Source organism: Vespula vulgaris, chromosome 4, assembly GCF_905475345.1.
Source record: "Vespula vulgaris chromosome 4, iyVesVulg1.1, whole genome shotgun sequence".
In the NCBI taxonomy this organism is placed as follows: Eukaryota; Metazoa; Arthropoda; class Insecta; order Hymenoptera; family Vespidae; genus Vespula; species Vespula vulgaris.
Window position 1 is genome coordinate 7,367,709 of NC_066589.1, and position 26,133 is coordinate 7,393,841.

General features: G+C 28.3%; 7 protein-coding genes across 18 annotated transcripts; 2 read left to right on the plus strand and 5 right to left on the minus strand.

Annotated features, from left to right (window-relative positions):
• Nucleotides 1-62: 62 nt before the first annotated feature.
• Nucleotides 63-1,964, minus strand: LOC127063286 (erlin-2-B-like). Its single transcript, XM_050992851.1, has 5 exons — nucleotides 1,666-1,964; nucleotides 1,458-1,585; nucleotides 1,187-1,376; nucleotides 833-1,091; nucleotides 63-745 (listed from the first exon to the last, which is right to left on the minus strand). The coding sequence occupies exons 2-5, from the start codon at nucleotides 1,563-1,565 to the stop codon at nucleotides 310-312; spliced, it is 993 nt and encodes a 330-aa protein (XP_050848808.1). The 5' UTR covers nucleotides 1,566-1,585; nucleotides 1,666-1,964; the 3' UTR covers nucleotides 63-309.
• On the minus strand, nucleotides 1,941-5,144 carry LOC127063281 (SET domain-containing protein SmydA-8-like). 3 transcript variants are annotated; one of them, XM_050992841.1, is made up of 7 exons: nucleotides 4,870-5,142; nucleotides 4,596-4,791; nucleotides 4,291-4,518; nucleotides 3,904-4,188; nucleotides 3,536-3,823; nucleotides 3,222-3,432; nucleotides 1,941-2,076 (listed from the first exon to the last, which is right to left on the minus strand). In XM_050992841.1, exons 1-7 carry the CDS (start codon nucleotides 4,953-4,955, stop codon nucleotides 1,979-1,981), a joined length of 1,392 nt encoding a protein of 463 aa, XP_050848798.1. In that variant the 5' UTR covers nucleotides 4,956-5,142; the 3' UTR covers nucleotides 1,941-1,978. The 3 variants fall into 3 exon arrangements, with proteins under 3 accessions (XP_050848798.1, XP_050848796.1, XP_050848797.1); XM_050992839.1 differs by lacking the exon at nucleotides 1,941-2,076 and adding an exon at nucleotides 2,163-2,694 and having other exon boundaries at nucleotides 4,870-5,143; XM_050992840.1 differs by lacking the exon at nucleotides 1,941-2,076 and adding an exon at nucleotides 2,551-2,824 and having other exon boundaries at nucleotides 4,870-5,144.
• Nucleotides 5,145-5,297: 153 nt separating this feature from the next.
• On the minus strand, nucleotides 5,298-8,540 carry LOC127063282 (SET domain-containing protein SmydA-8). The gene is made up of 9 exons (XM_050992842.1): nucleotides 8,334-8,540; nucleotides 7,989-8,041; nucleotides 7,683-7,902; nucleotides 7,273-7,523; nucleotides 6,975-7,142; nucleotides 6,551-6,777; nucleotides 6,212-6,422; nucleotides 5,769-5,914; nucleotides 5,298-5,665 (listed from the first exon to the last, which is right to left on the minus strand). The coding sequence occupies exons 1-9, from the start codon at nucleotides 8,346-8,348 to the stop codon at nucleotides 5,433-5,435; spliced, it is 1,524 nt and encodes a 507-aa protein (XP_050848799.1). The 5' UTR covers nucleotides 8,349-8,540; the 3' UTR covers nucleotides 5,298-5,432.
• A 1,273-nt stretch (nucleotides 8,541-9,813) lies between these two features.
• Nucleotides 9,814-12,927, plus strand: LOC127063289 (voltage-dependent anion-selective channel-like). 2 transcript variants are annotated; one of them, XM_050992855.1, is made up of 6 exons: nucleotides 9,814-9,953; nucleotides 10,769-11,102; nucleotides 11,182-11,303; nucleotides 11,701-11,809; nucleotides 11,888-12,096; nucleotides 12,216-12,927. In XM_050992855.1, the coding sequence occupies exons 2-6, from the start codon at nucleotides 10,783-10,785 to the stop codon at nucleotides 12,305-12,307; spliced, it is 852 nt and encodes a 283-aa protein (XP_050848812.1). In that variant the 5' UTR covers nucleotides 9,814-9,953; nucleotides 10,769-10,782; the 3' UTR covers nucleotides 12,308-12,927. The 2 variants fall into 2 exon arrangements, with proteins under 2 accessions (XP_050848812.1, XP_050848813.1); XM_050992856.1 differs by lacking the exon at nucleotides 9,814-9,953 and adding an exon at nucleotides 10,211-10,350.
• A 1,028-nt stretch (nucleotides 12,928-13,955) lies between these two features.
• On the minus strand, nucleotides 13,956-16,123 carry LOC127063283 (COP9 signalosome complex subunit 4). Of its 2 annotated transcripts, none has more exons than XM_050992843.1 (8): nucleotides 15,943-16,123; nucleotides 15,770-15,870; nucleotides 15,558-15,697; nucleotides 15,343-15,479; nucleotides 15,135-15,249; nucleotides 14,860-15,049; nucleotides 14,409-14,786; nucleotides 13,956-14,333 (listed from the first exon to the last, which is right to left on the minus strand). In XM_050992843.1, the coding sequence occupies exons 1-8, from the start codon at nucleotides 16,080-16,082 to the stop codon at nucleotides 14,200-14,202; spliced, it is 1,335 nt and encodes a 444-aa protein (XP_050848800.1). In that variant the 5' UTR covers nucleotides 16,083-16,123; the 3' UTR covers nucleotides 13,956-14,199. The 2 variants fall into 2 exon arrangements, with proteins under 2 accessions (XP_050848800.1, XP_050848801.1); XM_050992844.1 differs by having other exon boundaries at nucleotides 15,558-15,676; nucleotides 15,943-16,121.
• A 718-nt stretch (nucleotides 16,124-16,841) lies between these two features.
• LOC127063474 (protein lin-54 homolog) lies at nucleotides 16,842-23,556 on the plus strand. Of its 7 annotated transcripts, none has more exons than XM_050993322.1 (14): nucleotides 16,843-17,144; nucleotides 17,207-17,313; nucleotides 17,408-17,616; nucleotides 18,181-18,578; nucleotides 18,663-18,980; nucleotides 19,068-19,304; nucleotides 19,383-19,601; nucleotides 19,723-19,839; nucleotides 19,917-20,057; nucleotides 20,147-20,383; nucleotides 20,529-20,737; nucleotides 21,108-21,351; nucleotides 21,497-21,693; nucleotides 21,848-23,553. In XM_050993322.1, the coding sequence occupies exons 4-14, from the start codon at nucleotides 18,192-18,194 to the stop codon at nucleotides 22,029-22,031; spliced, it is 2,490 nt and encodes an 829-aa protein (XP_050849279.1). In that variant the 5' UTR covers nucleotides 16,843-17,144; nucleotides 17,207-17,313; nucleotides 17,408-17,616; nucleotides 18,181-18,191; the 3' UTR covers nucleotides 22,032-23,553. The 7 variants fall into 7 exon arrangements, with proteins under 7 accessions (XP_050849282.1, XP_050849283.1, XP_050849279.1 ...); XM_050993321.1 differs by having other exon boundaries at nucleotides 17,207-17,281; XM_050993324.1 differs by lacking the exon at nucleotides 17,408-17,616 and having other exon boundaries at nucleotides 17,207-17,281.
• An 887-nt stretch (nucleotides 23,557-24,443) lies between these two features.
• Nucleotides 24,444-26,127, minus strand: LOC127063476 (uncharacterized protein DDB_G0288805-like). Of its 2 annotated transcripts, none has more exons than XM_050993329.1 (3): nucleotides 25,979-26,127; nucleotides 25,063-25,849; nucleotides 24,444-24,993 (listed from the first exon to the last, which is right to left on the minus strand). In XM_050993329.1, exons 2-3 carry the CDS (start codon nucleotides 25,844-25,846, stop codon nucleotides 24,482-24,484), a joined length of 1,296 nt encoding a protein of 431 aa, XP_050849286.1. In that variant the 5' UTR covers nucleotides 25,847-25,849; nucleotides 25,979-26,127; the 3' UTR covers nucleotides 24,444-24,481. The 2 variants fall into 2 exon arrangements, with proteins under 2 accessions (XP_050849286.1, XP_050849285.1); XM_050993328.1 differs by having other exon boundaries at nucleotides 25,921-26,067.
• Between the last annotated feature and the right edge of the window lie 6 nt (nucleotides 26,128-26,133).

Sequence of the window (26,133 nt, forward strand, 5' to 3'; positions counted from 1 at the left end):
ATGACAATAAAATTTTAAATTGACGATGATATAAATAGGATAATAAGTTCAACAATTATCAATATTTTTTAATGTTCTTTATTTAAAAAAGATTTTAACATCATTAATTGCCAATTAAATCTAATGACACATAAGATAAATACACGTTTTTGTGCAAGTACTTTTATCATTAAATATCTTAAATAAAAATATTTTTAAAAAATATAAGTGTTATTCAAAAGTAATCAGATGATTCCGATCTTGATTCATTTTATTACTCAATCTAGCTTCATTATGATAAGTTACTGAGATCTTTATTAATAAATTATTTTATAACATTTGTGGTTGAGTATCTTTAATGTTTACATGTGAACTTAAATCTTGATCATTAGTACAACCACCATACATAAACATTTTTGGTATATCTTGTCCATAATAGACTTTTGTATTATGCGCTAAAGCTTCATATTTCTTTAATTCCAAGAATTCTTTAGATAGAAGCAATTTATTTGCTTCTGCTTGCATTTTTAGTTGATAATATTCAGCATCGGAACGACTTTTTTGTCTAGCAACATGCATTTCATCTTCTATACCTGCAATTCGTTGAAGAGATTCTTTTTCCATAATCTTTTGATTGTACTGTATTTTCGCAACTTGTGCTTCTTTTTCAGCTTCTATGACAGCCTTTTTTCTATCTGTTTCTGCATCTTTTTCTACCACTTTTTGATGTTGTGTAGATATTAAGAGTTTTGTTTTTTCTGCTTCCCTATATTTACAAATATATATCATTGTATAAGATTCCATTTGTCATTTAGATACTTGTAGTAATAATATTTCAAAATAGAGTACTTACATTAATTCATAATTTTTCCTGATTGTCTCAGGAATTTTTGGTTTGGTTACTCTTACTGCTTGAATGTTAAGACCTGGTGCTAAATCATTTAGATCTTTTTGCAAAGCAGTTTTTAAATTTTCATCTATTTGGTCAAATAGATCGATATATACTTCATGTAAAGTATGTACTGAACAAAACTGATTTAACTCATGATGTACTTTGTTAAAAATCAAAGTACGATCATAGTCTGCAGTAAAGTTTCTTACCATAGTGTAAACTACAGATACAGAATGAAACATATATACAAAGTATTTTCATAAGATTAAAATTTTAGAAATATAAGAGTATTCTTTTATATGTATATTTTCTTACCACTATTTGCATCTAAAATATTTACAACCTCTATGCGATCAAAGTAGATCATTACACCACCACTAGTACCACATGGTACATTTTTAACTTCATCCGTTTGTAATGTAACTTGAACAGATCGATATGTGGTTAATACAGGTATCATCATGTGAAATCCAGGATTACTAACATATGGCAATAAAGCACCACCCTAAATAAATCAATATTTTTAAGTTAAATAATCTCTTATTATTAGTAACAACAAATAAATTTGATATAAGATATTACTTACTCTAAAGTAAACGCCAACATGTCCTTCTTCGATATGATGTAAAGAAAAATTAAAAACTATCGCTAAACAAGCAGGGAGACATATTCGAATGTATTTTTGACGGATCATTTTCCTATATTGATAATGTTCTGTAATAATGTTATTGTTAAAAAATATTAAAGAAAACCTTATAAGGTCTCACAATAATGAAACAAAATGTATACTTTACATGTACATAAAATGTATGTCTTTTAAATAGATGAAAAAAACATGTTATTGGATAAATTATAAATAACTTTTTAATTTTTTTTCAGTTACTGTCACAATGTCAGAATAATTATCACAAAATGAGGTTATGTTAATAATTTTCGTTTAGGAAATTACTAAATGCACTTTGCATACATTACATGTATGCGTCAGTTGTTATTGAACCCAGTAAAAATTGTATCGTTACTTTAGTGATAAATTTTCCTAAATTCATATTCCCAAAATGCACTATTTTGACCTCAACCGCCTGCCATGGCGCTTCATACATCCGGTACTTATTTTGTGCTTATCATCAAATTTGACAATAAATCAATTCGTGCGTGCGTGTGTATGTGTAGTATATATCCAAATAGATATACGTATATATAGATATCTGAATAAAAATATAATCTTATAATTACGTCGGTCTTTATTAGAGACGTTAGCAAAATTAGAAGTATCGATTAAAAACTGAATTACTATTGATTTGTTACACAAGGATAATATAATTTACTCAAACTATTTAAAATATAAAATAAATCGAATTAAACATCGGTTTAATTAAGTAATGAATTATTAAATAAAAATAAATTAAATTAAATTCGCAAATAAAAAATAAAAGGACAGAGCGTGCACAAGGTTTTTATTAATAACCCACCAATCGATAAACAGAGTGTATTACGATCGAAAGATATTTCTAACACATTTTTTATATATTATTTCTTTTTCTTTTCTTTACGTAAACGTGATTTGGATTCTTCCTGTGATTGCTGAAGTGCTTCAGCATCGGCTATATTTTGATTGAGCATTTTTAATTCTTGAAGAGCACGTTTGGCTAAATGTCCTTCAGGTGAGTTGATAGGTTCCAAAAGGAGCATTGCCAAAGCTTTTCTAAGATGTGTTCCAGCTTCTCGAAGCTGGGAAGACATTTCCATGGGGGAAATTTCGCGCGCTGCGTAAGCGCGATTAGCCAGCAACACCAAAGGTAAGTGCATTTCGTATAACATTATACCTGAAAACTCATGCTTTACGAAAGAAAGATTGACACTTCTTTATTTCTTTCGTGAATGCTTTCAAACGCTTTCGGAAGAAGGCCTTCGATTTTTTATATATATCTTTGTGGTATATATTTGATGCATCTTCTAGATATATATAAATATATATTATATATAAGTATACATACATATATATAATATAATAAATTATATGATATATAATATGAATTATATATAAATATATAAATAAATTAAATAATTAATAATACACATATACATATGTATATGTGTGTGTGTATAGATTTCTTTTTAATTTCTAACTACCAATCAAATCAGCACATAAAAATAGCAATACGTTCATGCACGAGCTCTAATCGTCCTTCTTCTGGAAGATAAACTACCGATAAGCGCATTCTAATCTTGATTTATGCGAGAGGAAAGCATTCAGAATGTGAGAAAGCTTTTTCTAATGACAACATTAGTTGTGAACATCGATCGTTTCCTCTTACCCCATTCGAACATATTATACTAAATAATTACTTACCTTTTAGTCGAGAAATTCCAGGTTCTACCAATTCCAATACTTGAAGAACTTCCTTACACAAATCGAGCATTTTTTGAATGATCTTTTTTTGAGGATTCGGTCCTGCTACTTGTTTCCTATAGGCTGCTAATAATTTTTGTTTCAATGCCAACAAAAGATAATGATTAGGATGAAAAGATAGCGTGAGTTTTTTAATCAAAAATTCCAAGTCCTGTGATGAAAAAATTAAAAAAAAAAAAAGAAAAGAAAAAACTTGAATAGCACAAGTGCGTATTTATCATAGAATTATGGTTAATCTATAGATCAATACGAACTTTCACATTCGATCCATCGTAATCGTCGATCAGCGCTCGAGTTATATTCAAAGTTGCTCTTATGAGATAACCACCGTACATTTTTCTACATTTATCACATTGCCATTTACTGTCACGTTCGTATGGTTTCGCTTTTAATGGATTTTGAGCTCCCACATATCCATCTTTGCAACGTGGACATCGTATGCTACTTAAATGTGAACCTAATTCATATGGATCTTTACAGACCGAACATTCACATTCGAAATATTTCCCTTCCCGAAGATGTTCTCTTCTTTCAGCTGAACCCTGATACGTAACACAAGTACTCGTTATTGTTAATCTATCTCAATGTTTATCTAATTAATAAAACATATGGTAAAATGTACCAAAAGTGACGAAGTATAGTTGAAGTAAATGATGTCGTTCTCATTGATAGGCAAACTGGCATATACGGTGAGTTGAAAATGATCATCTACGGTAATATGAGTATTTGCTCTACAATCATGAGCAATAAGAGAAGCTTCCAAGTATAAACCACGTAGAACAAGAGCATCCAATCTACCAGGTGATCGCAATTCAAAACTGTTTACATCGAGAATCCCGCAGAGATGTTGTAAAAAATCCGACGTAGAGATATCGTCATTGGTCACCAGTTGTAGATCACGAAAAATCTAAGCGTAATTGTACTTGTAATGATTTTTTTTCGTCGCGTTTCAATTTTTTTTTTTTTTTTTTTTTTTTTGAATAATTCTTTCTTTCTCGTTTTAATTTACTTTGATAACGTTAACTTCTCTGTCCTTCCAAATGAGAGTGTCTCTTCTTTTATCCATATGCGACTCCATGCGATCCACTTTTTCCCACAGATCCTGATCTCTATCCTTTAAAAGAAATAATCTCAAAGGTAGCAATATTCCTATAATATCGTATAGTTTATCTTTCGATATCTTTTGGTTGTCCTTGAAAATCTGACATTCTTCTGGTGTATGAAGACCATCCTTTTTCTAGACAGTTAAACAATTATTAATATTTGTAATAATTGTCATTTATCGATAAAGAGTTTCTATAAAATTGTCGTTACCTCGCAATCTGGACCACATAAAGGAGCAACGCAACATTTCGTGCAAACGTACTGTAATTCCTTGTTAACTTTGATCAATAATTTTAAACAAGCAAAACAAAAATAATCATTGTCAAAAACACCAGGTCCAACTGCAACAGGTTTTTCTCGAAGTATTACTTCACCGGCTTTTATATTTTTTCCAGCTATTAGATATCTGAAAAAAAGATGAGAAAAAGGATGCGATTAGATTACACGTGGATTGGATCATAGATCGCAACGAAATTAATTGTACCTTCCGAATTTTTCTGAATGAACAAGCTTGTACGTTTGTGGTTTCGAAACTGAGGAAATATTCTTACTAGTCTCTTTTACAGACATTTTCTTGCTCGTCTAGTCTTCTCTCAATTTATTTGGCCATATCGAATGTTCTCGCTAAAGTGTGAACAAATTTTCGCGTGTAGTAAACCAACATCGAAATGCAAGAAGCTGCACTTCCACGCAATACACTGCTGTATTCTTAGAAGTCGATCTGTCGCTGCAAGAGAGCATACGATACGAGAATAAAATTAGAAATGAAGTAACATACGGTTATTGACACACGCATCTTTCACATTGCGGGGGTGTATAAAAAATATATATATATATGTATCAAAAAAAATATATATATCAAAACTTTACTGTAAGCAATTGTTGAAAGAAAAAAAAAATCGGGACATTTGATTATTATCATTAAAATACTTTATTACTCATATCTATGCGCATGTAGAGAAAAATTATAATACATAAATACACACATACATATATATATAAATAAATATATATTTATTTATATATATTTATTTAAATTAAAATAAGTTATAATTCTTGAATAGATTGTTCGAGTTGTTCCAATGATTGTTTCGCAACTATTCCTATTTGACCTTCAGGTGTATCGGTAGGTTCCAAAGTTAAGATAGTTGCAGCTTCCTTCAGTATTATCGAAGCTTCTATCATTTTTGATTTTAATCCGGCTTGATCAATAGTACCGGCATTCCATTGATCCTTTGCCAAGAAGAGGAGAGGTGCGTGTAATTCGTATAACGTCATACCTAAAAAATGTCATTATTGGTTTGATTAATTTATTTATAAAATTTTTTTATAATTGTATATATTTTACTTATGTATATACGTAATATAAATATACATTTTTACCTCTTATTCGCGAATAGCCAGGTTCTATGACATCTAATACTTGAAGTAACAATCTACACATGTCAACTTTGTGTTCTAATACTACCACCGGTAAATCGTCCAATAAATATTCATCAACTCGGCCGTACATTTGAGTTAGTGAATGCCTAATATGTAATAAATTTTTTTTTACCATCATAATCTTGATAAGACATATTCAAAAATTTAATAAAGTACAGGATGAGCCAAAAGTTCATATATACTTTTTAAAAATCAATTATTCTTTTTCGATGTTTTTTTAGGCTTATAATTGGTCTTGTAATTTTACAAACTAGACTTGTAATTTTATAATATAAAAAAAAAGTTAAGGTAAAGCATGTGGAAAAAGAGTAATTGATTTTTAAAATCATCTGTTGAATTTTTCGTCCATCTAGAAACTTTTGATTCGTCCTCTATATAATTACCTTAACATGGTAAGGAAAGCATGTCGTGGATGTAAAACCGAACGATATTTTTTCATAACAGTCTCTCTCTCTTGAATGGCATCAGCCCCATCAGCTCCACTGATTGTTTCGACAGCTTCGACATTGGCGTGGATTATTTGAAATACTTTTTTAACTGCCGAACCAGGAGTCGTGAACTCGCAATGAGTACATTTCCATATACTATTCTCGTCTGTATTTACGGAAAATAAATAATGGTAATATAGATTTAATTAGTATATAATTGGTATATAAGAAAATTAAAAATAGATTCACTACTGTATATATGATATATATGATAAAAATAATTACTTTAAGTACCTAAAGAATCCAATGGTAAGACTATCCCATTATCACATTTATTACATTTCAATGAAGACATGTGCGTTCCCAGCTCGGTTGGATCCGAACAACGTGGACAAGCACACGCAAAGTGTTTCCCTTCGAGAAGGTGTTCCCTTCTTAACATTGTTGGGAAAAGGGAATGCGTGTAACTTCCGTAAAGTTCACCGCCCTCGGGTACCCTAGTAGTAGTACGTAAGTATACCCTGGAAGTGAAAAAAAAAAAAGAGAAAAAAGATCTTAATTACTGGTTATGCTATGTAAGATGTGCTAATACCATAGCTGATCGGCATATCTTGATTATTCTCAGTATATATAATGCTTATATACGGTACGATTCTTACGAGTGTTAAAAAAAAAAGTTAATAATTATTATTAATATAATAAAAAATACAATATTTACCTGTAATCTGAAGGAGATATACTATGACATGTATTTGAAACGCAAGAATGATTCATCATTGCAACTGTTGGATAAAGTGCTCTAGCACTGAAACCTTTCGACGTTCTTATTTCAAAAGTATTAATTTCTAAAATACCACAAGCCGTTTGTATTTCTTCTTCGGAGAATCTAAAATTCATAAATTAAATATAATATACATATAGACGACTAATTAATTTATTATAAATCAAATAATATCATTATATATATATATATATATATATATATATATATATATATATATATATATATATTATACTTGTCCAATTTGAGTTGTTTCCTTATATATTCAACAACATTCACGTGATCCGATTTCCAATGAGGTTTTTGAATCCTTATTTTATTATGGGCCTCCATACTTTTCACTTCTTTTTCCCATCTCTCTGGATTTTTTAGAGATTCTAATAATAATCTCAAAGGGGTGATACATTCCAATTGGGGAATACCATTTTCGTTATTTTGTTCTAAAGCTGCGGCTATATTAAATTTTTCTTTTGCTTGTACAAACACCTATACCATCATGAGAAAGCAAATACATACACATATATAGTTCATATATAAATATACATATGTATTTGAACTATATTTCCATCGCAAAGACTCGCTTTTATCGCTTTCATCAGAGATTAATTAATTAAGTAATTAAGTAATTAATTAATTATTTATTACCGGGCACTCGTAGTCTTTATGTTGTGGTTGATTTTCACATTCTGGACCACAAACCGGCCAACTGCATTTCGAACAAAGTGGTTTATCTTTAAGGGTGGGTGGCCATGGTACATAACAAGAAAGACACAAAGGATAAGTGAAAGCTTTTGGTCCAACAATAAATGGCATCTCCGTTACGATTTCTTCACCTGGTTTCAATTCTCTACTTGCAACCATATATCTTCGAAAAAAAAATATTCTTTTCAATTTTTTTCTTACCGAATATTGTAATTAAAATTATATCAAGCAAATTTTTATCGATCCTACCTTCCCACTTTATCATTCTGGCGAATATTGTAAGCCTTCGTTTGAACTGATTCCTAAAAGATATACATATCGACATTAATTTAAACGTTTGTTTTAAATATTTTCACTTCATAAATATGTATATATATATGTGTGTGTGTGTGTGTGTGTAATTAAATTATTATTAAAAACGATGTGGCCAGGAATCATCGACACTTCATAGTTTCACTTTCGAACTGTGCACTTTTAAAATTGCGTAAAAAAATAATGTGCACTAAAAAAATAATTAGAACGAACAACATCGCGACGAGTATTTTGAAAATATATTATTAAAAAAAAAAAGAAAAGAAACAAACGAACACTTACTTTTTGTTCCGACATGATTCGTCTTCACTTTGTTCTATCTTTAATTAATTTCTTTTCTTATAATAAGCAAATGTCTTCGTTGAGTACTTTCGAACAACTAAAAACAAAATTCGTCTTATTCGTTACATATATACATATATATATTTTATCAAAAATATCAATTGGCTAATCTTGCCAATAGGATAATCTAGAACATGCCACCAAGTTCTACCACTGACTTGAAAGCAACGGATGCATGCTATAGAAACGTCGTTTTACCGTGGATCACCAGTAGATGTATTTTTAGATCCCGCAGTCGATCTACGGAAAGTCTCTAAACTTATGTTCATTTTTTTTTTTTTTATACTGATATAACTTTTCCTATCGTACGCACATAGATATATGACAAAAAAAATATTAAAAAAATAAAAAAAAACAGAAAATTAAAAATTAAACGAATGAACGGCAAGAAGTAAGATTTTGAAAGAACTTAAGCAAGATAGTGCAAAGAGATGCAACAGTTATAAATAATTAATCGTCTGTTGTTGAACAACAATGAATAGTATAGATCTCTATTAGTGTTTAAGCACGCTGTCGTGTATGTTGTGTTTTGTTTTTATTTAGAATCTAATGTTATTTATTTAACTCTTCGATGTCACGTGTACGAGCACATACCATAAGGTTCAGTACACGTGCTTTTCTCTCTTGCATTAGATGTTATCAAAAAATCAAATAAAAAATATGATACGAATGTAACTCGCATTAAAAAAAAAAATATAATCGTCACAGGTATGATATCTAATGCTTCTCTCTCTCTCTCTCTCTCTCTTGATAGAATTATCATCTTCAAGAGCAATTAATTTATAGGCATATAATACGCTTTCCGGTAGAATAACATTAACTACTGCTATGTGCAACAGACTATGAAGATCTAACAATAAGTATCTAAACTACATAATAAGAATAATATACGATTTCGTAAGAAATATGAGATTTACGAGGATGTATTACAATTCTTTTTCTTTTTTATCTTTCGAGGTATAACTTGGTTATAGAAAATAAAAAAAAAAAAAAAGGAAAAAAAGAAAATAAAAATGTAAAAAAAAAAGTCGAGAAGTTAGTTGAAGATAAGAAGTTCATATCTTATATTATTTTTAAATCAAAAAACGTTATATAAAAAAGAAAAAAAAAAGAAGTTCATTTTAAGAAATAATCCTTGTGCTAGCAAAGTTCAATAAACGCACCAGATAAAGTAGATACGATGCGTGCAAATCCACGCCTATGCAGGGTCGGGGCAAGAGGGGTGGCTCCTTTGAGGTTACGTAATAGTCTGGAGGATGATCGATGCAATAATGAAATATATGGAAAAAATTTTATTTTATGATCGGCAAATAAATGTATATATAATCGATGTTTTAAAGAATAATTCAAATTATTTAGTCGTCTGAGAGACGACAGGAGTGTATAAAAATAGCGTAAGAAAAATGTTTGTAAATTTAAGGTTTAGCTCGGCGACGCATGCGCAGATGGACACAAGCCTGTGTCTCCCCTCAGTATCAACGGTAGACAGTCTCGTGTAACGCAATTCTTCTGTGAAGTCGCACGATTTCTCCTACTCGATTTATCTTCTGACATAAAACTGTAAGTAAAAATCATATGATATCGTAATTTTTAATAACAATTATGTATCGTGTCATCGATAAATGTATAAAGAATATGGATACGACGAAAATACAGAAAAAAAGATATCTACCGGCATTAATCAGTAAGAGCAGTGTCGTTCGTGTGATGATAATGATCTTTTATCGAAATATTTCTCTTTCGAAATAATTTTCTGATTGTTCGAGTTGAAGGTTTCCGTTTTTTTTTTTCTATGATTCATAGTTAACCTCGCTTATCGGACTTGTATAAATTTGTCCCACTCGAATATAAAAAAAATTATCTTTCTGGTCCTTATGTAATATCTGAAACAGGTCAATATCATTCCATTTTCGCGTAACGCCACGAACCATCGTCTTCATAACCAATTTCTGGCAACGTAATATATTTTTTTTCTTTTTAACAAATCGAGTTATTTTTGATAGTTAGGTTGTTATAAAGTATTCGAAATAAAAATTGTTTCTTTCTTTTTTATTTGTGGGCATTTTTTTTACACCAATAATATGTCTTCGTCCGAAATATTTATACCTTGTTTCAAAGATTAATTTAGGAGCTTCTACGTATATCTAAATCCCTTTTCTTAACTGTTATATAATTAAAAATTATATATATGTGTGTGTGGATATATATATAATGATAAATTTATTGTCATTACGATAATAACATGTATAATATAATAACAAAATATAAATTAAATTTGTTGTATTTACTCATCTATTGTATAAATTTAAAACTTGTTTGTTTCTGTTTAAACTAAAAAATAAAGTATTTATAATGCTGTAATATTGATCTTTCAGGAACTTTAACGAACATGGCTCCTCCGACTTACAAAGATTTGGGCAAAAGTGCTCGCGATGTATTTTCTAATGGTTATCATTTTGGCCTCTTAAAATTAGATGTCAAAACCAAGACTGATTCTGGTGTCGAGTTCTCTAGCGGTGGAGTATCTAATCAAGATACTGGAAAAGTATTTGCTACCTTGGAAACCAAATATAAAATCAAGGAATATGGTTTGACGTTTAGCGAGAAATGGAATACAGATAACACTCTTGCAACTGATATAACTATCGCAGATAAAATATTTAGTGGATTTAGTATTGGTTACAGTTGTACTTTTTCACCTCAAACTGGGTAAGGGATCTTATATTATAGTTGTAAAAATAAATTAACAAACAAATAAGATAACCAACAAAAACTTGTTCTACTATAGCACTAAAACAGGACAACTGAAGACTACTTACAAACATGAAAATGTATCGGCAACTGCTGACTTTGATTTGAGTCTTTCTACTGGTCCGCTCATTAACGCTACTGCAGTTGTAGGATATCAAGGTAACTATAAACAATTTTTATAAATAAATGTTCACTTTTTTTATAAACCTATTATGTGTGATATACTAGATTTAATTCTATTGCACTTCTCTACTCATAACAGCAATATATTCAAGTTGTATAAATAAAAAATTAGCAACATTCATTTATGATAAAAATATTGTTTAACTATCATTCCTACTTCCCAGAATATTTGTTTTAAATTATTTTTCCGAAACTGATTAACATTTTACTGTTTAGATGTTTAATCCATTCCATAAGTGCTCCTTTCTAATCCTTTCCTTGATTCACGTTTGTGATTTTCAAGATATTCCAGGGGAACATGTAAGGCGATAATGGAATAGGCACAAAAGAATTTAATATAACTTCTAATTTATTATATTATAATCGCTTTCAGGATGGCTTGCTGGTTATCAAGCTTCTTTCGACTCGCAGAGAAGCAAGCTTACGAAGAACAATTTTGCTCTTGGATTTACTGCTTCTGATTTTGCTTTCCACACTTCTGTGTAAGCATTACATATTTTAAATACGTAATAGTAATTTTTATTTGAAAAATAACATTTGTTTTGGTAATATCTATATAGGGATAATGGACGTGAATTTGGTGCCTCCATTTATCATAAAGTAAAACCTGACTTGGAAGGTGCTATTAATTTGGCTTGGAATTCCAGTAATAATGTGACACAATTTGGACTTGGTACCAAGTATAATCTTGACAACGATGCAAGTGTTAGGGCCAAAGTTAATTCTCAACTTCAGATAGGTTTGGGATATCAACAGAAACTTCGCGAGGGTCAGTTCATATGATATTATTCGTTATTTTTAATATACTTTCTCTGTAACATATTGAGCATGCTGAGTCAATATGATCACTTATTTTTTCAACATTTATTTCATTAATATATTTTACAGGTGTAACTTTGACTCTTTCTACCAACATTGATGGAAAGAACTTTAGTTCTGGTGGACACAAAATTGGTTTAGCATTAAATCTTGAGGCTTAAATATTGACGTTTACAAAGAAAAAAAAAAGACGTCTAAAAAAGTTATGACTTCATGACTTTTATGTCATAAAAACTGCAACTCAGTACATGCTTCAAATAAAAATATTACCTACAACATATAGATAGGTTTATCCTTAAATAGATGCCACACAAAAATGTTATGCATCACTTCTAAGCAGTTACAGGGACTAACTATATTTAAAGTCATGATCGTGGGATAAAATACATTGAATTGTTACAAAAGTATCTTCTATAATGCAAGTAAACAAAAAAATATGTGTGGTATGATTATTCGTTCTTCACTTCAATAATATCCTACATACATATAATAATTTATTGCTAATTTGTCCGAGTAATTTAATTCTGTAACAAAATAAAATATTTGCTACACAATGTTGTACCAAAGAAGGGGATAAAATATATGTGAAATTACATTCACATAAATTAATGTTAAACTTAACTGCCATTATGTGCTACAAGAAAAATTGCGATAATGCATGTATATTTACTTTGTTGACTTATTCACACAACAGAACTTAGTACTTCTCACCAATGAATTTATGTAAGAATTCTGACATTCATTCACAAAACGAGCAATACATTTTATTGACAAAAAAGTATTTTACACATAACTAATATCTTTTATCAATGCCCCATAGTACAACAATTTTGTTCCTAGTATTATATAATGTCATAAAAATAGATGCATGTGGCACATAATCTCATATATACAATTATACGTATAATGTAAATAGTGAGATTAAGTCATTGTCTAGCTCTAGTACATTTTGAAGATAATATCCTTCTTTAATCTGATATATCTTTAGACTATTCATTATCTATGTCAAATAACTATTAAAACAATAATGTTATAAAATTTATAAAGATATTATTCTTAGTACCGCAATATATATATATATGTTTATATATATATATATATATATATATATATATATATATATATATTTCTTATTGCTGGAATATCACTACATATACTGGGTAGGTATATTTTTCAATGCTTGGTAAATAAGTGCCACTTTATATTCTAATTTATTATTTAATTAGGAAACATTTGCTTTAATTGAGAATTTACATAAATTGACAAAAATTTCTTTTTATTTGATGTTTTTTAAGTTTTTCTAGACTAGACTGGGACTTAGAATCGCTTCTTCATAATATACATATATATATATGTGTGTGTGTATATATGTGTGTATAATTAAACTTACAACAAAAATTGCAATATATAATTGCAATTCTTACATTAAATATGGCTTATATTTTCCAAGTTTCCAATATATCACCAACACAATTTTGTAGTTATTACTCCACAGCTTTATTTTATATAGAAAATATAAATGAGTTTTGAAAGTAACATGTGTTAAAGTTTTATAGTGTTAATTTCATTATGAGTTATAAAACATAAAAAATTGATAAATAATATAAATATCTCTCCTATTTCTTTTTTTAACATTATAACACTGATTGATAGTAGGGGTAATATAATCTGTACAGAAAATACATTTAATTTTTTTTACTATATATATATGTATATATATATACTATTGTTTTTTTATTTTATAAATTTGTTTAATTTCTTTCTTGGATGTAAACACAGAAATCGGGTAATCTATAAATTAGACACGTGAAAGTTTTCTATAATATTTATGTAGTGCTTACAAGTTTTTAACTTTTGAAAAAATTGTCTTTATATTATAATAATAATACAATAGAGATTTTGTATATACTAAGGTGAAAGCTTCCCTAGCATAACAAATCTGTATATTTGATCATAAAAGAGTGATAGTAACCAAATGCTGGATGAAGAATTAAACACAAAAGTAGATTACCTAACCATGAGAATTCTTTTCATTATTAAACAAAGACTGATGTTAGTGAACTAGTTGATCTTCTATTGCTTTTGCAATCCATTCTGGTTCAGTTTGAGCAATCTTTTCTATTATTTGATTTACTTGATAGCACAATGATTGTATCTGTTTGTCCCAAGTTGGTAATGTTTCACGTGCTGGAAAAAAAAAAGAATCATTTTAAGTAAAAATTAAGCATTTTCTATGGAAGAAATATTAATATCAATATTTACTTTCGAAATGTACAATAGAATCAATTTGATCAATATAACCATTCATTCTGCCTTCAGTTATCATTTGACTAGCAATTTTTTCAGCTTTCGTTGGTGGAATTTCCAGCAAAGCACCCAATTCTTCAAAGGTAATATTATTATATAATTTGCTAGCAGATAATAAATTATGTTCAATAACGGCTCTATCAAGAATAGTAGATCCCAATCCATCAATAGTACAAGCTTTTTGATGTGGTTGCAAAAGAGCTTCAAATTCTTGAAGTTCAGAACGACGAATTATACGATCTAAGTACATCTTTTCCAAAATTGAATATGCAGGAAGTTGTTGACAACGTTCATCTTTGAATAATGTTGCTAACATACGACTTCTTTGTTGTCCTATTAAAAATTAGTTTCTAATTTATTACAATTACAATTTATAAATCAAAACACTTAAAAAAAATATAATTACCAGCTGAAGCAAGTACTGTACAAATTAATGCATTTCTAAGAGCGGTCATTCGTTCATCTTCATGTATAATAGATCTATATGATAATTCATTATATCTTTGTGCCGCTTCTATAAATTTTCTTCTGTAATCTAATACTCTCGCATAACAAACTTTATAATAGATCTGTAATTGTTCATTTTTAGATTCTGCCTATAATATAAAAACAGAAACGCAATAATTAAAACATACTAGAGAATTTATGTTGTTATGACATAAAATATATTTAAACTATTACCTGCAAAAGAGATGCTCTATTAATGAAAGCTTCAGCTTGTACTGGATCATCATCTTCTAGATACAATCGTGCAATCTTAAGGTAAGTTTCGAGTTTGTAATCAACCGTATATTGTCTGCAAAATATCATAAATTATACATATATTAAAAATGCTGAAGTAGTTAATAGACTAATATTTACATATAAAATTTAATTCATAAATAATTACTTTTGTCCTGTCTCAAGTGGAATTCCTACTAACACATTTGCTGCTTCTCGCCAATTTTGATTACGTTCATAAATATCAGCCAAATGTTGTCTTATACTAGCTACTTGTTCCTCAAAAGAAATAACTCGAGGTTGAACCTATAAAAAAACCTATCTAAGTACCTTTTGAATATAATTTGATAGAAGTATTTTATTCTAATAAAATAAGCAAAATACCTTATCTAAAGTATAATGTGAAACAGCCTTAGAAATTTCATCAGGTAAAGAAAGTAATCTGCTACTAACGTCTGTCAAAACCTGCCTTGATATCACTAGACTTACATTTTCATTTACAACTGAAATATATACATTCGTTACTACTTATTTATATATAAATAAATGAACATCTATGCTTGAAAATGTCATTGATAATAATAAAAACAACATACTTGCTTCGATGAAAACCTTTAAAGCATCGACAAGCTCTCCGTTAGCTTGTGTTTGGTTTGAGTTAGCCGAAGCTAGTATCGCATCTAAAATTGAACGATACCTAGACAAAAAATTATTGTTTTTTTTTATCGTGCAATAAGAAAATAAATGAGATTTATTTAATTGCATTTACTTTTCGGCTTGATCCTTATGAGAACCGCCAGAATGTGCCAAATTTGCGAGTTGTTGACGTACAGCGGCTACCGTCACCATCTTTTCGACGAACATCGGCCACGAACTACAATTTATTTCAGAACAAATACCAATATTCATGATATCTAAATTGAGGAACTTCTATTTCTACAAAATAATTGCATGATGTCGTTTGGTGGCGTTGTAAAATTTTCTATACCTATAAAAACGTACACATATATGCATGCATATTTAGATACTTCGTTCAGTAATGATTTCATCACATTTTGTAAAAATAAATTTAAAAAATTGAATGATAAGATTATTTTGTATCAGTAAAATGGTATATTTTTTAATTTTAATATATTACGACGACAATATTTTATCGAATATAATTTAACCAATCAAATAATAATATCTTAGAATTTGACCAATCGTATCATTACTTTCCCGCCAAAGAAGGATAAAATCATGAAAAACTTTGTCAAATATTTAACAATATACAATCGTCATAGAAACGCTTTAAACAACAGAAAATTAAATGAATTATCTGTATATTAACATATATGTATTTAATTGGCGATCTATATACATATATGAAATGATTAAAATGTTTTTTAGAAAGTAGTAGCTTTTGACTGTAATAAAAAATATATGTCTGAAATCAACTATCTCTCTTTACGACTAAATGGATTATACATACATTTTCTATATCAATTTTGTATAGATTATGTGTAATATTAAACAGAAAAAAATATAAGTAGCTTATTACAAAATTATTAGAAAAAGTGATAATTAAAAAAGTTTGATTACTTAAATTTTATTGCTTTAGCGCCTTTGAGATTAACATTTTTTCTGATCATTTTCTTTTTTATTGGTCCAAGAGGGCGCTCAATTGGTTGACGTGTTTTTAGCCGCGGAACAGCAAAAATGGCGAAATCGAAATCTGCAAAGTGCGCGAAAATATCGCTTTGCATTGTTGACCAATTTAGCTACTAAAGCGAATATTGATTTTCTGTAGCTTAATCGTGAAGAGAATTCATTTTGTGTTTATCGTGAAACATTTATTTTATCTATAATTTGCTGTTTTAGCATTAAACGACCTTTAGGTCTGTTTGTACACAGCGGTGCGTAGTGCACTGTGGGACAGCAATGGTGGGCGCGTGATTTTGAACAAATTCGAGATATCAAGGGAACGCGTAGGTATGTACGATAAATCGTGGAACTTCTTTTTGAAAGCATTTAAATGACATTGTAATGTTTAGGGAACATGTTCGCCATATATATAACGATTTTATCATAAATAATGTGAGTTTCGTGGCACGCCCCCACCCAACACTGTACGTACCTGATACGAATTGATGAATTTTAGGTTAAGTTGAATTTTGTGTGATATCGAGCTTATGTTTAGAAAGATTCTCGTTAAATTTTACGAATTAATATTTGGAGTGTTTTTCATTGAACAGAATGTTTCTGCCGAATTAAAATGAGTGCATTAAAGTTCATTAAATACGTGTACCAGTTCGTTTTACGGAAAATGGCGCGTTCTAGCAATAAATGGCGCTAATGTTCCTGAGTGGTTCATTCTTCGAATTTTCCATCATCATTCAAATTTGATTGTTCTAATAATTAAGAGTCAAGAATTGACCTGTCACCTGCATTATTACCTACATTAGTACGTATTTAAGATGTATTTTACTCATCAATCGTGTTTTCATGTTTCTTCAAGATTTGAATTTTTGAATTTTTAAATTCTTACTTAATGGTCTGATTTGCTTAACATATTGTAAAGTGATTTTGTATTCAGTTATCTTCTTAGATCACTTCTTCTATATTAATATATTAAATTTGTATTATATTATTTACAATATTTATTAATATTATATATATCTTTAACCTGCATATGTTCTAGTAGTATTTACAGTTATCTGCGACGATATTGATAAAGTTTAGACATTAATTATTTATAACTTTTAATATAATAAAAAATAATATAAACATATTATTATAATAATCAATTTCAATAGGCAATATCTATGCAGTCTATCATTATTTTATTATTTAATGCACAAATAATTAGTCGTGTAAAAGTTCAATATTAATAAATATGAAATTACGGAGAATTAATCTACTACTTTTTACCATTTAATTAAAATTATTAATAACTTAGAATATAGAAAAAACAAATCATTATGCTTAGTATGATGATATTTGTAATATCATATATCACTTTTGATAGGTAATATCGTCATGTCTTTGAATAAAGGACAAAATGCAAGGGCTTTAGTTGAACCTTTAGCTCTTGATTCCCGTACATTAGGCGATGGAGATCTTAGTGCTCTAACACTTTCACATAGCAATGAACAATATTCATCAAATGATTTTGAAGCATTTGCGAATATTCAAGCTGAATTGGAATGTATGAATGCGGAAGAGGTCATGGCTACCGACGAAGAGCAAGTAATGATAGAGCAAAACATTGAGGCTGAAACTATTGTACCTGATGTGGAAATGTCTGAAGTTTCAGAACAAATTCAAACAGAAGAAATAGTTTTCACAAGTGCAAGTCAAAATAATCAAAATATTATATTTCAAACTAAGCCGTCGCTACAAAGGGTTCCTGTATCTGCAGTGCAGGTATTTTTATTTTGTAAATTGTCTTTATCTCACAAGATTTATTATAAAATTAATTTATTTATATTGTAACAACAATGTTCATAGGTCAAACAGAACATTTGCCCAGCTACTCAAAGTCAGTCAATCATGATAGTCTCTCCAGCAAGTGGACAAGGTACTAGCCAAATTCTAAAAATTTCTCATCCCGCATCAGCATCGACTGGACAATTACAATCTATAGCACAAACTCTTATAACAGCAAAACCTGCAGATGGTAGTGTTCTACAATTAAGATCGACACAAGCAAATAAACCTGTGATGGCAACTAGCCATTCAGGAAGTATTACGTTAAGTAATATACAAAATGTAAAAACAGTGCAAACAACCAAACGTTCAGTACAAAGTAATCAGCAAAATCGGAATGTAAGAAAGATTTTATATATTTTGTTTATTTTATATTTTAATAATAAAGCTAATTTAATACATTAATGACAACATGTGTTCTTATAGGTTTATACTAAAATGATATTAACTGGAAGTCAAACACAACCAGGACAACAAGTCCTTATAACAAGTTCACAGAATGAAATCCAACCAGCTCAAACAATAAAGTTTTTAAGTAGTAATGTAAGTAGTCAAAATATAACAAGTCCAACAAAAACTATAACATTGGCACAAGCACAACAAATGGGATTACTTACTACAAACAAAGTTCAGCATATTTTACCATCAACTCCACAAAAACAAGTATATATTATTTTTTCATGTTACAAAAATGTCAAATTATTTAATTCTCATATGATAATTTTTTCATATCATTTAAAGGGTATCATTGTTAACAAAATGGTTCAGTCCTCATCAGCTCAATCATCTACAATGACAATAGTTCCCAGTAGTGCTGTAAAATCTCCAACAAAAATATTACCAGCTCCAATAATTAATTCTCAGGTGAAGCCACCTACAATTCCAAATCAACAATCAGTATTTTCTTCTTCAAGTAAAACAAATGTGCAACCAAGTCCACAAAAAGTAATTATTAGACAGGTAATTTTTTGTAAATTCATTTGAGTTCAAGTAAATTAAACAAATTAATTTTGTAATTTCTTTTTATAATTAATTAACTTTGTATTTTGAATTTTATATGATGTATTCTATATTATTGTAGAGTTCTTTGAAGCCTGGAACTGTGTTAGGAAGTGGACAAGTTATTAGAATACCTGCGACTCAAAATATCGTAACTGGATCCAGTCAAGTACATCAAATTCAAATGCCAGGAAGACAGGTAAAATTATTTGTTCTATTATATGTGATTTTTTATTACATAACATTAAAATTGTTACATATATATTTATATTATAGGTGCAATATGTTAGATTGGTGAGTACTCCTTCATCTGCAAGTACCAATGTTGTTACTGTAGGTAAATCAAAACCACAAACACAGACCTTACAAACTGTAGGAGTAAGTCAAAAGTTAGGTGGACAACAACAGATAGTAAAGGTATAAAATGTGTATGAGAACACATGGCAGATAAAGTTTATTATCTAATTAATTAAATCAATCATTATTCTTAATAAATTCAATTGCAGGTTGTTCCTTTAAACACTAGTAATCAATCGTTAAGAACAGTAGCACCAAAGACTACCCTAACTGGAAGTGGCCAGAGATTGATAATTCCTGCTGCTGCAACAGTAGCAAATCAACCTAAAAATACTGTTGCTATACCAGCATCTGCTTTAAGTCAACTTGCATCTGGTCAAGCTGTTCTTTCAGCTAATCCCAACGTTAGTAATATTGTCGTTTTGCCAGCACAATATATACAACAGGTATAGTGTATATATGTATATGTGTATGTATATATATATATATATATATATATATATATATATATATATTAAATTTATTCAAAATGTTATTTTTAAATTAAAAAGAGAAAAGAAAGGTATTACTTATATTATTTCATTGAAATAGCAACATACGGAAGACGGAAAAATAAAATCACAGCAATCTACTCCTAATTTATTAGGAAATACACAAAGTTTACAAAGTCCAACTGGCAATTTAACTTCTGGATCTATTCCTGAAACTAAAGCATCTCAGAGATCATATGCAAATGTCGAACCAAATGGTATTAGACCAAGGAAACCATGTAATTGCACTAAATCGCAATGTCTTAAATTGTGAGTAATATAAATGAATATAATTAATATTAAGAGTTACACAATATTAGCTTTTTTATATTGAATGAGAATTGATATTTTAATCATTGATAATACATGCTTCAGAATTGTGTTCATATCCAGTAGTAGTAGGCTGTGAATTACTATTTATTTGTTTGTTAATATTCCATTATAAAAATGACAGTCTACAAAAGCTTCTATGCTTTAGAGACATATATTGAAATCGAAGCTACATATTTTCATGTAAAAGAACAGGAATGTTTAAGTGTTATTTATAGAAATAAAAATTCTATATATTTTGTGCACTCTTATATGAATATATTCGTATAAAATTGATATTGATTTAAACCATGGATATAATCGCACACAGATATTGTGATTGCTTTGCAAATGGAGAGTTTTGTCATATGTGCAATTGTAATAATTGCTCCAACAATCTTGGCAACGAAGAAGAAAGGCAAAGAGCGATCAAATCGTGTTTGGAACGGAATCCGAATGCTTTTCGTCCAAAAATTGGGAAAGGTCGTGAAACTGGTGATGATATTCGTAGACACAATAAAGGCTGCAATTGTAAACGAAGTGGATGTTTAAAAAATTATTGTGAATGTTATGAGGTATTGTAAATAATTATTAAGTATTTATCAGAAAATAATATTATTAATAAACTAATAACAAACTGATCATTATAAACAAAATATTAGTAAAGGACTAGTTTGTAAAATGAAAATGAATGATTAAGAGAAATTTTATGAATTTCAGGCTAAAATTCCATGTTCTGCAAATTGTAAATGCATAGGATGTCGAAATATAGAAGAACCTAATTTAGAAAAAAAATCCTTAAAAGATTTGGCAGATGCAGCTGAAGTAAGGACAGCACAATTAACGTTAAATAAAGCAAAACTGCAATTATCTGAAATGGCTTTCAGACCACCTGCTGTTTCAAATACGGGTGCAAGGTATGTAATTATATAAGATAATAAATACATTTTTGAATGCATAAGATCTTAGTTAATAATATGTAATAATGCATGCGTGGTATATTTAGAAATTAATTATGTAACTCGCCTATTTTGATATAATTAATAAAATATATTTTTTTATATTGCCTAGGCAACCATTTAATTTTTTGACTGATAAAGTAGTAGAAATGACTTGTCAGTGCTTAATGGCACAAGCTTATGAAGCTGAACGCGATATGTTTGATGATGAAACATCGCAAAGACTTATAATCGAAGAATTTGGACGATGTCTCAAAGAAATTATAGAGTCGGCACATAAAGCAGAAGCTACCTAGCAGGTGCAGTTTGAAAATAACTTTTTTTTTTATTCTTACAAACGTCCACAAAAATTTTACGATTAAGAATATTAAGTCTCAGTATATTTTAAATATATTATTCAAATTAAATCATGAAATTCGCAATGGAAATGTTACATACCAAAGAATGCAATAAAAATGCATATGCATTTTTATTATATATGATACATCACAATCAAGAGAGCGGTATTTATGACAGTTAAATCATGATAATTTCATCTAAATAAAACTTCTATTTGATTTATAATTGAATTTGAAATTTGGATATAACAAAATATTAGGGGCTGATTAGATGATAGGATATATTATCATACATAATATTATATATATATGTGATGATATAAAAATTAATATTTATTTCTATGAAATCTATGAAAAAGTTATGAGAATTTAGTAAATTTTGTGGTACTGTTTGCCTGTGGGTATGACGAATAAGATTATATTGCTTTAAATTCGGTATAAGAGAACTTTGTCTTATTGTAATTAAAGTAGTCAATTATTGCTTTCAGTGATATATATATATATATGTATGTATGTATGTATGTATGTATGTATGTATATATATGATGATATGGTATGATATGATATGATATGATATGTGTGTGTGTATATATATATATATATATATGTATGTATGTATGTATATATATATCATTGCATGTATGGATATAGCAATATATTCATTATAAAATATTTTCGCGTGCAAAATATAGTAATATTACAGATGACTTTTAGTTTTTAACTGTATAAATCATTCAGCATGTATAATAATTACTGGATGTATTAATTCCAACATTAATTAAATAGTTAAGGCCATTATTACATGAATCCCTTCTATTTTCGTTTGATTACTCTTGATGGAACATGATATTTAAAGACACTGTATTATGGAGTATTATATTTCATATTATAATTCATATAATATTGATTCTTGAGTTTTTATAAAATCATTATTGATAAATGTGATATTTCGAAATATGAAAACTCGAAATTTAAATATTAATGGGATTACAATTATGTTTTTACATTTTGTTTATTCTTTTTTGTTTTTTGTTTTTTTCTTTTCAGAACAAAAATTCAGTAAATTTCATTTTAATCATTTATATGAGTACTTATAGAATATATTTGTTCTCTGAGTAATTTAGAGTATATATGGCTTTGGAAGGAATCTTACATATGTTGAAGTCATAATCAATTAATATATGTTTTAGTTTGTCCTCTTGTTGATTATTGATAATGAATTAGTTACATATATATATAGTTTTTCATAAAATAAAATATCATTACATTGAAATCATAAATCTTTTTTCTGTAGCAAAATAAATGACATTCATCTTTAAATTACGTTCAATGATGTCAATTACTATACTTAATTGAAGTATGCTAATAATGTTATACAAAATCAATTTAATTATTAATAATTACTTAATCCTACATGAAATAGATCATAAATGTGGTTGTAACAACAATATATTGAAATTATAGTGTAGGAATTAATAAAAAAAAAGTACAGTTTATATATATATTATATGTATATATTATAATATATAAGAACGAAAGTGTAATATAAACAGAAATATATATTATATATTTACAAAAACTGCACTTTTTAAAGAAGATTAATAATTATTTTAAGTACATATAAATATATACATATTGTACAAAATATCGTGTTATGCATGATTGCAATTAATTGAAAGTTTAAACGTTAGTATTTCATTTAAATATATTTTGCTTTACTTATTTAAATATATATTACTTTAATCCGTTAAAACTTATGCATACTTCGATTAATATTTTTTATTAGAATACATTGTGAATATACAGGCTTAGAATAAATATATGAACTTTAATGTAATATTGAATAATTATGTTCATAGAGCAGCTGATGTAGATAAGAATATGTTGATAAATGATAGAACATTAATCTTTAATAAAGCGTTTTTTGTAAATAATGAAAATCTGATATCACAGAGCTACAATAATTTACTAAAAAGAAAAGTTTATTTATTAAAGAAGAACATGCATTATGCATCATAAATTTTCTTTTCCTTTTTTTTTTGTAAGCAATGAAGAAAAGCAATTCTCTTACAATATATGTAATTATGTCATCCTACGTACAATATATGAGAAATAGAATTTAGAGTTAAATTCAAATATTATGTAAATATATGATGTGAGATGCATAGATTGTAGCGCATTAATTAAATAAATGTAATATCGTGTTTGATATCAGGTTTTTTATAAAAAGAAATCACTTTAAGTGTTTGTATATCAAAAAGCGTTGTATATATATTATACATATGAATCACATTAGTACATCTTCTATTTCTAATGTATTGATTCAATCATTACTATTGTATGTTATAGGTAAAAAATATAATACACATAACAGCATATGAAAGAATTTAATATTTTCATTGCAAAATTTAAAATTTGACAATTTTATTTTTTGTATTATTTTTATCTTTATCACTCTTATTTTTCTCAATACTTGAATCCAAAGATTCTAAAGTACCATCTGTAATTTTATCTACTGTAATTACAGATTCTTCTTTTTCTTTGATCAAATCTGGACAATCTTTTTTCAAATGTGTAACATCCCCACAAATCTTGCAAGCTCCTCCATCAGGATAGATTCCTCTAGGATTATCTGGACATTGTTTAGAAATATGTCCTTGTTCACGGCATATAAAGCAAGTTGCATATCTGTACTCTGGAGCTTTAGTTACTTTACATTCAAAATGAGTATGTTCAGTTGAACCACACTTAAAACAAATTCCTGTACCAGATTGTTCATTTGCAAGTTCAGGACAGTCAGATAAATTATGACCAGATTTACGACAATGAAAGCAAACATGCTTTTTCGCACGTGCTAATTCCTTTTCAGCTTTCCTTCTTTCCAATTTCATTGCAATATCAATTTCTGATTTTGGTATACCTGGAAATGAAAAAATCATTTTATAATATATATAAAGTAACAAAAGATTTTTTTCACTCATATACATACCTTGCATTACCATTTTTTTTCGTAAATTTTTTAATCTCTCTGCATCTTCTTTTTTTACTGGAAATCCATCATACTTGACTATCTCTACTTCTACTCCATTAAGTGTCATTTTTATAGGTCCATAATCAGGCTTTCTTCTTTTATGTTCTTTGTCATCTCTAATTTTTGGGGCCTTCCTCTTATTATTTGGTTTGAACATTTTACCATTATAATGATTAAATTTACTATTAAAATAATTATTTCCATTTGTATAATTTTTATTGAACCTTGAAGGGTAATTAGTGTCATTGTATTTTGCATTAGGAAAATTAGTATTATTAATTTTAGATTTTTCCTCGTTTGTTGAAGTTGTAATAGTTGAATCATGTAGATTCTTATTCTGCTTTTTCATATTACGTTTTTGTCGCTTGCTTAAAACTTGGTGAGATTGTGAAGTATTATTTTCATTGTCTATTACTTTTGTATCTAAATTAACATTATTTTCTATTTGGATTTTTGATTTATTTTCACTGTTAATATGTTTTTTCTTTTTGATTTTGTTAGACACTATATCTTGAGTGACTTTTTCATCATATTTTTTATCATCAAAACTTGCCCAAGTATTAACTGCTGTATCATTAGTAGATTCTTGTTTTTCACTTAAAAGTTCTTTCGCTGTTTTTACCTTTTTTTCTGTTATTTCATTTTCAGTTAATTGCTGCTTCATAACATGCCATGGGGTAGCATCATTGGGCAAGCGTTCATTTGATGCTTTGGACCCTTTTGCTCTTGTATATCTTGTCATGATCTGAAATAAAATTATTATGATGATATTAACATTTTTTTAAATATTAAAAAATAATAAATAAATATACTTACTAGTTAGATACTTATTATTTTTATGTAAAAAAAAATGCAAACAATACCATAACCTAACTTTTTGCACCACGTGTATCACGCAGGAAGCAGATGATAAATGGTGATAATTTGAATTCTTCACTAATCATATTACAACCTATAAACTTTTTAAATATTTTGCAATATAAATAAATATATATAACATTTTTTTATTTTATCTCACTTTATTATTGC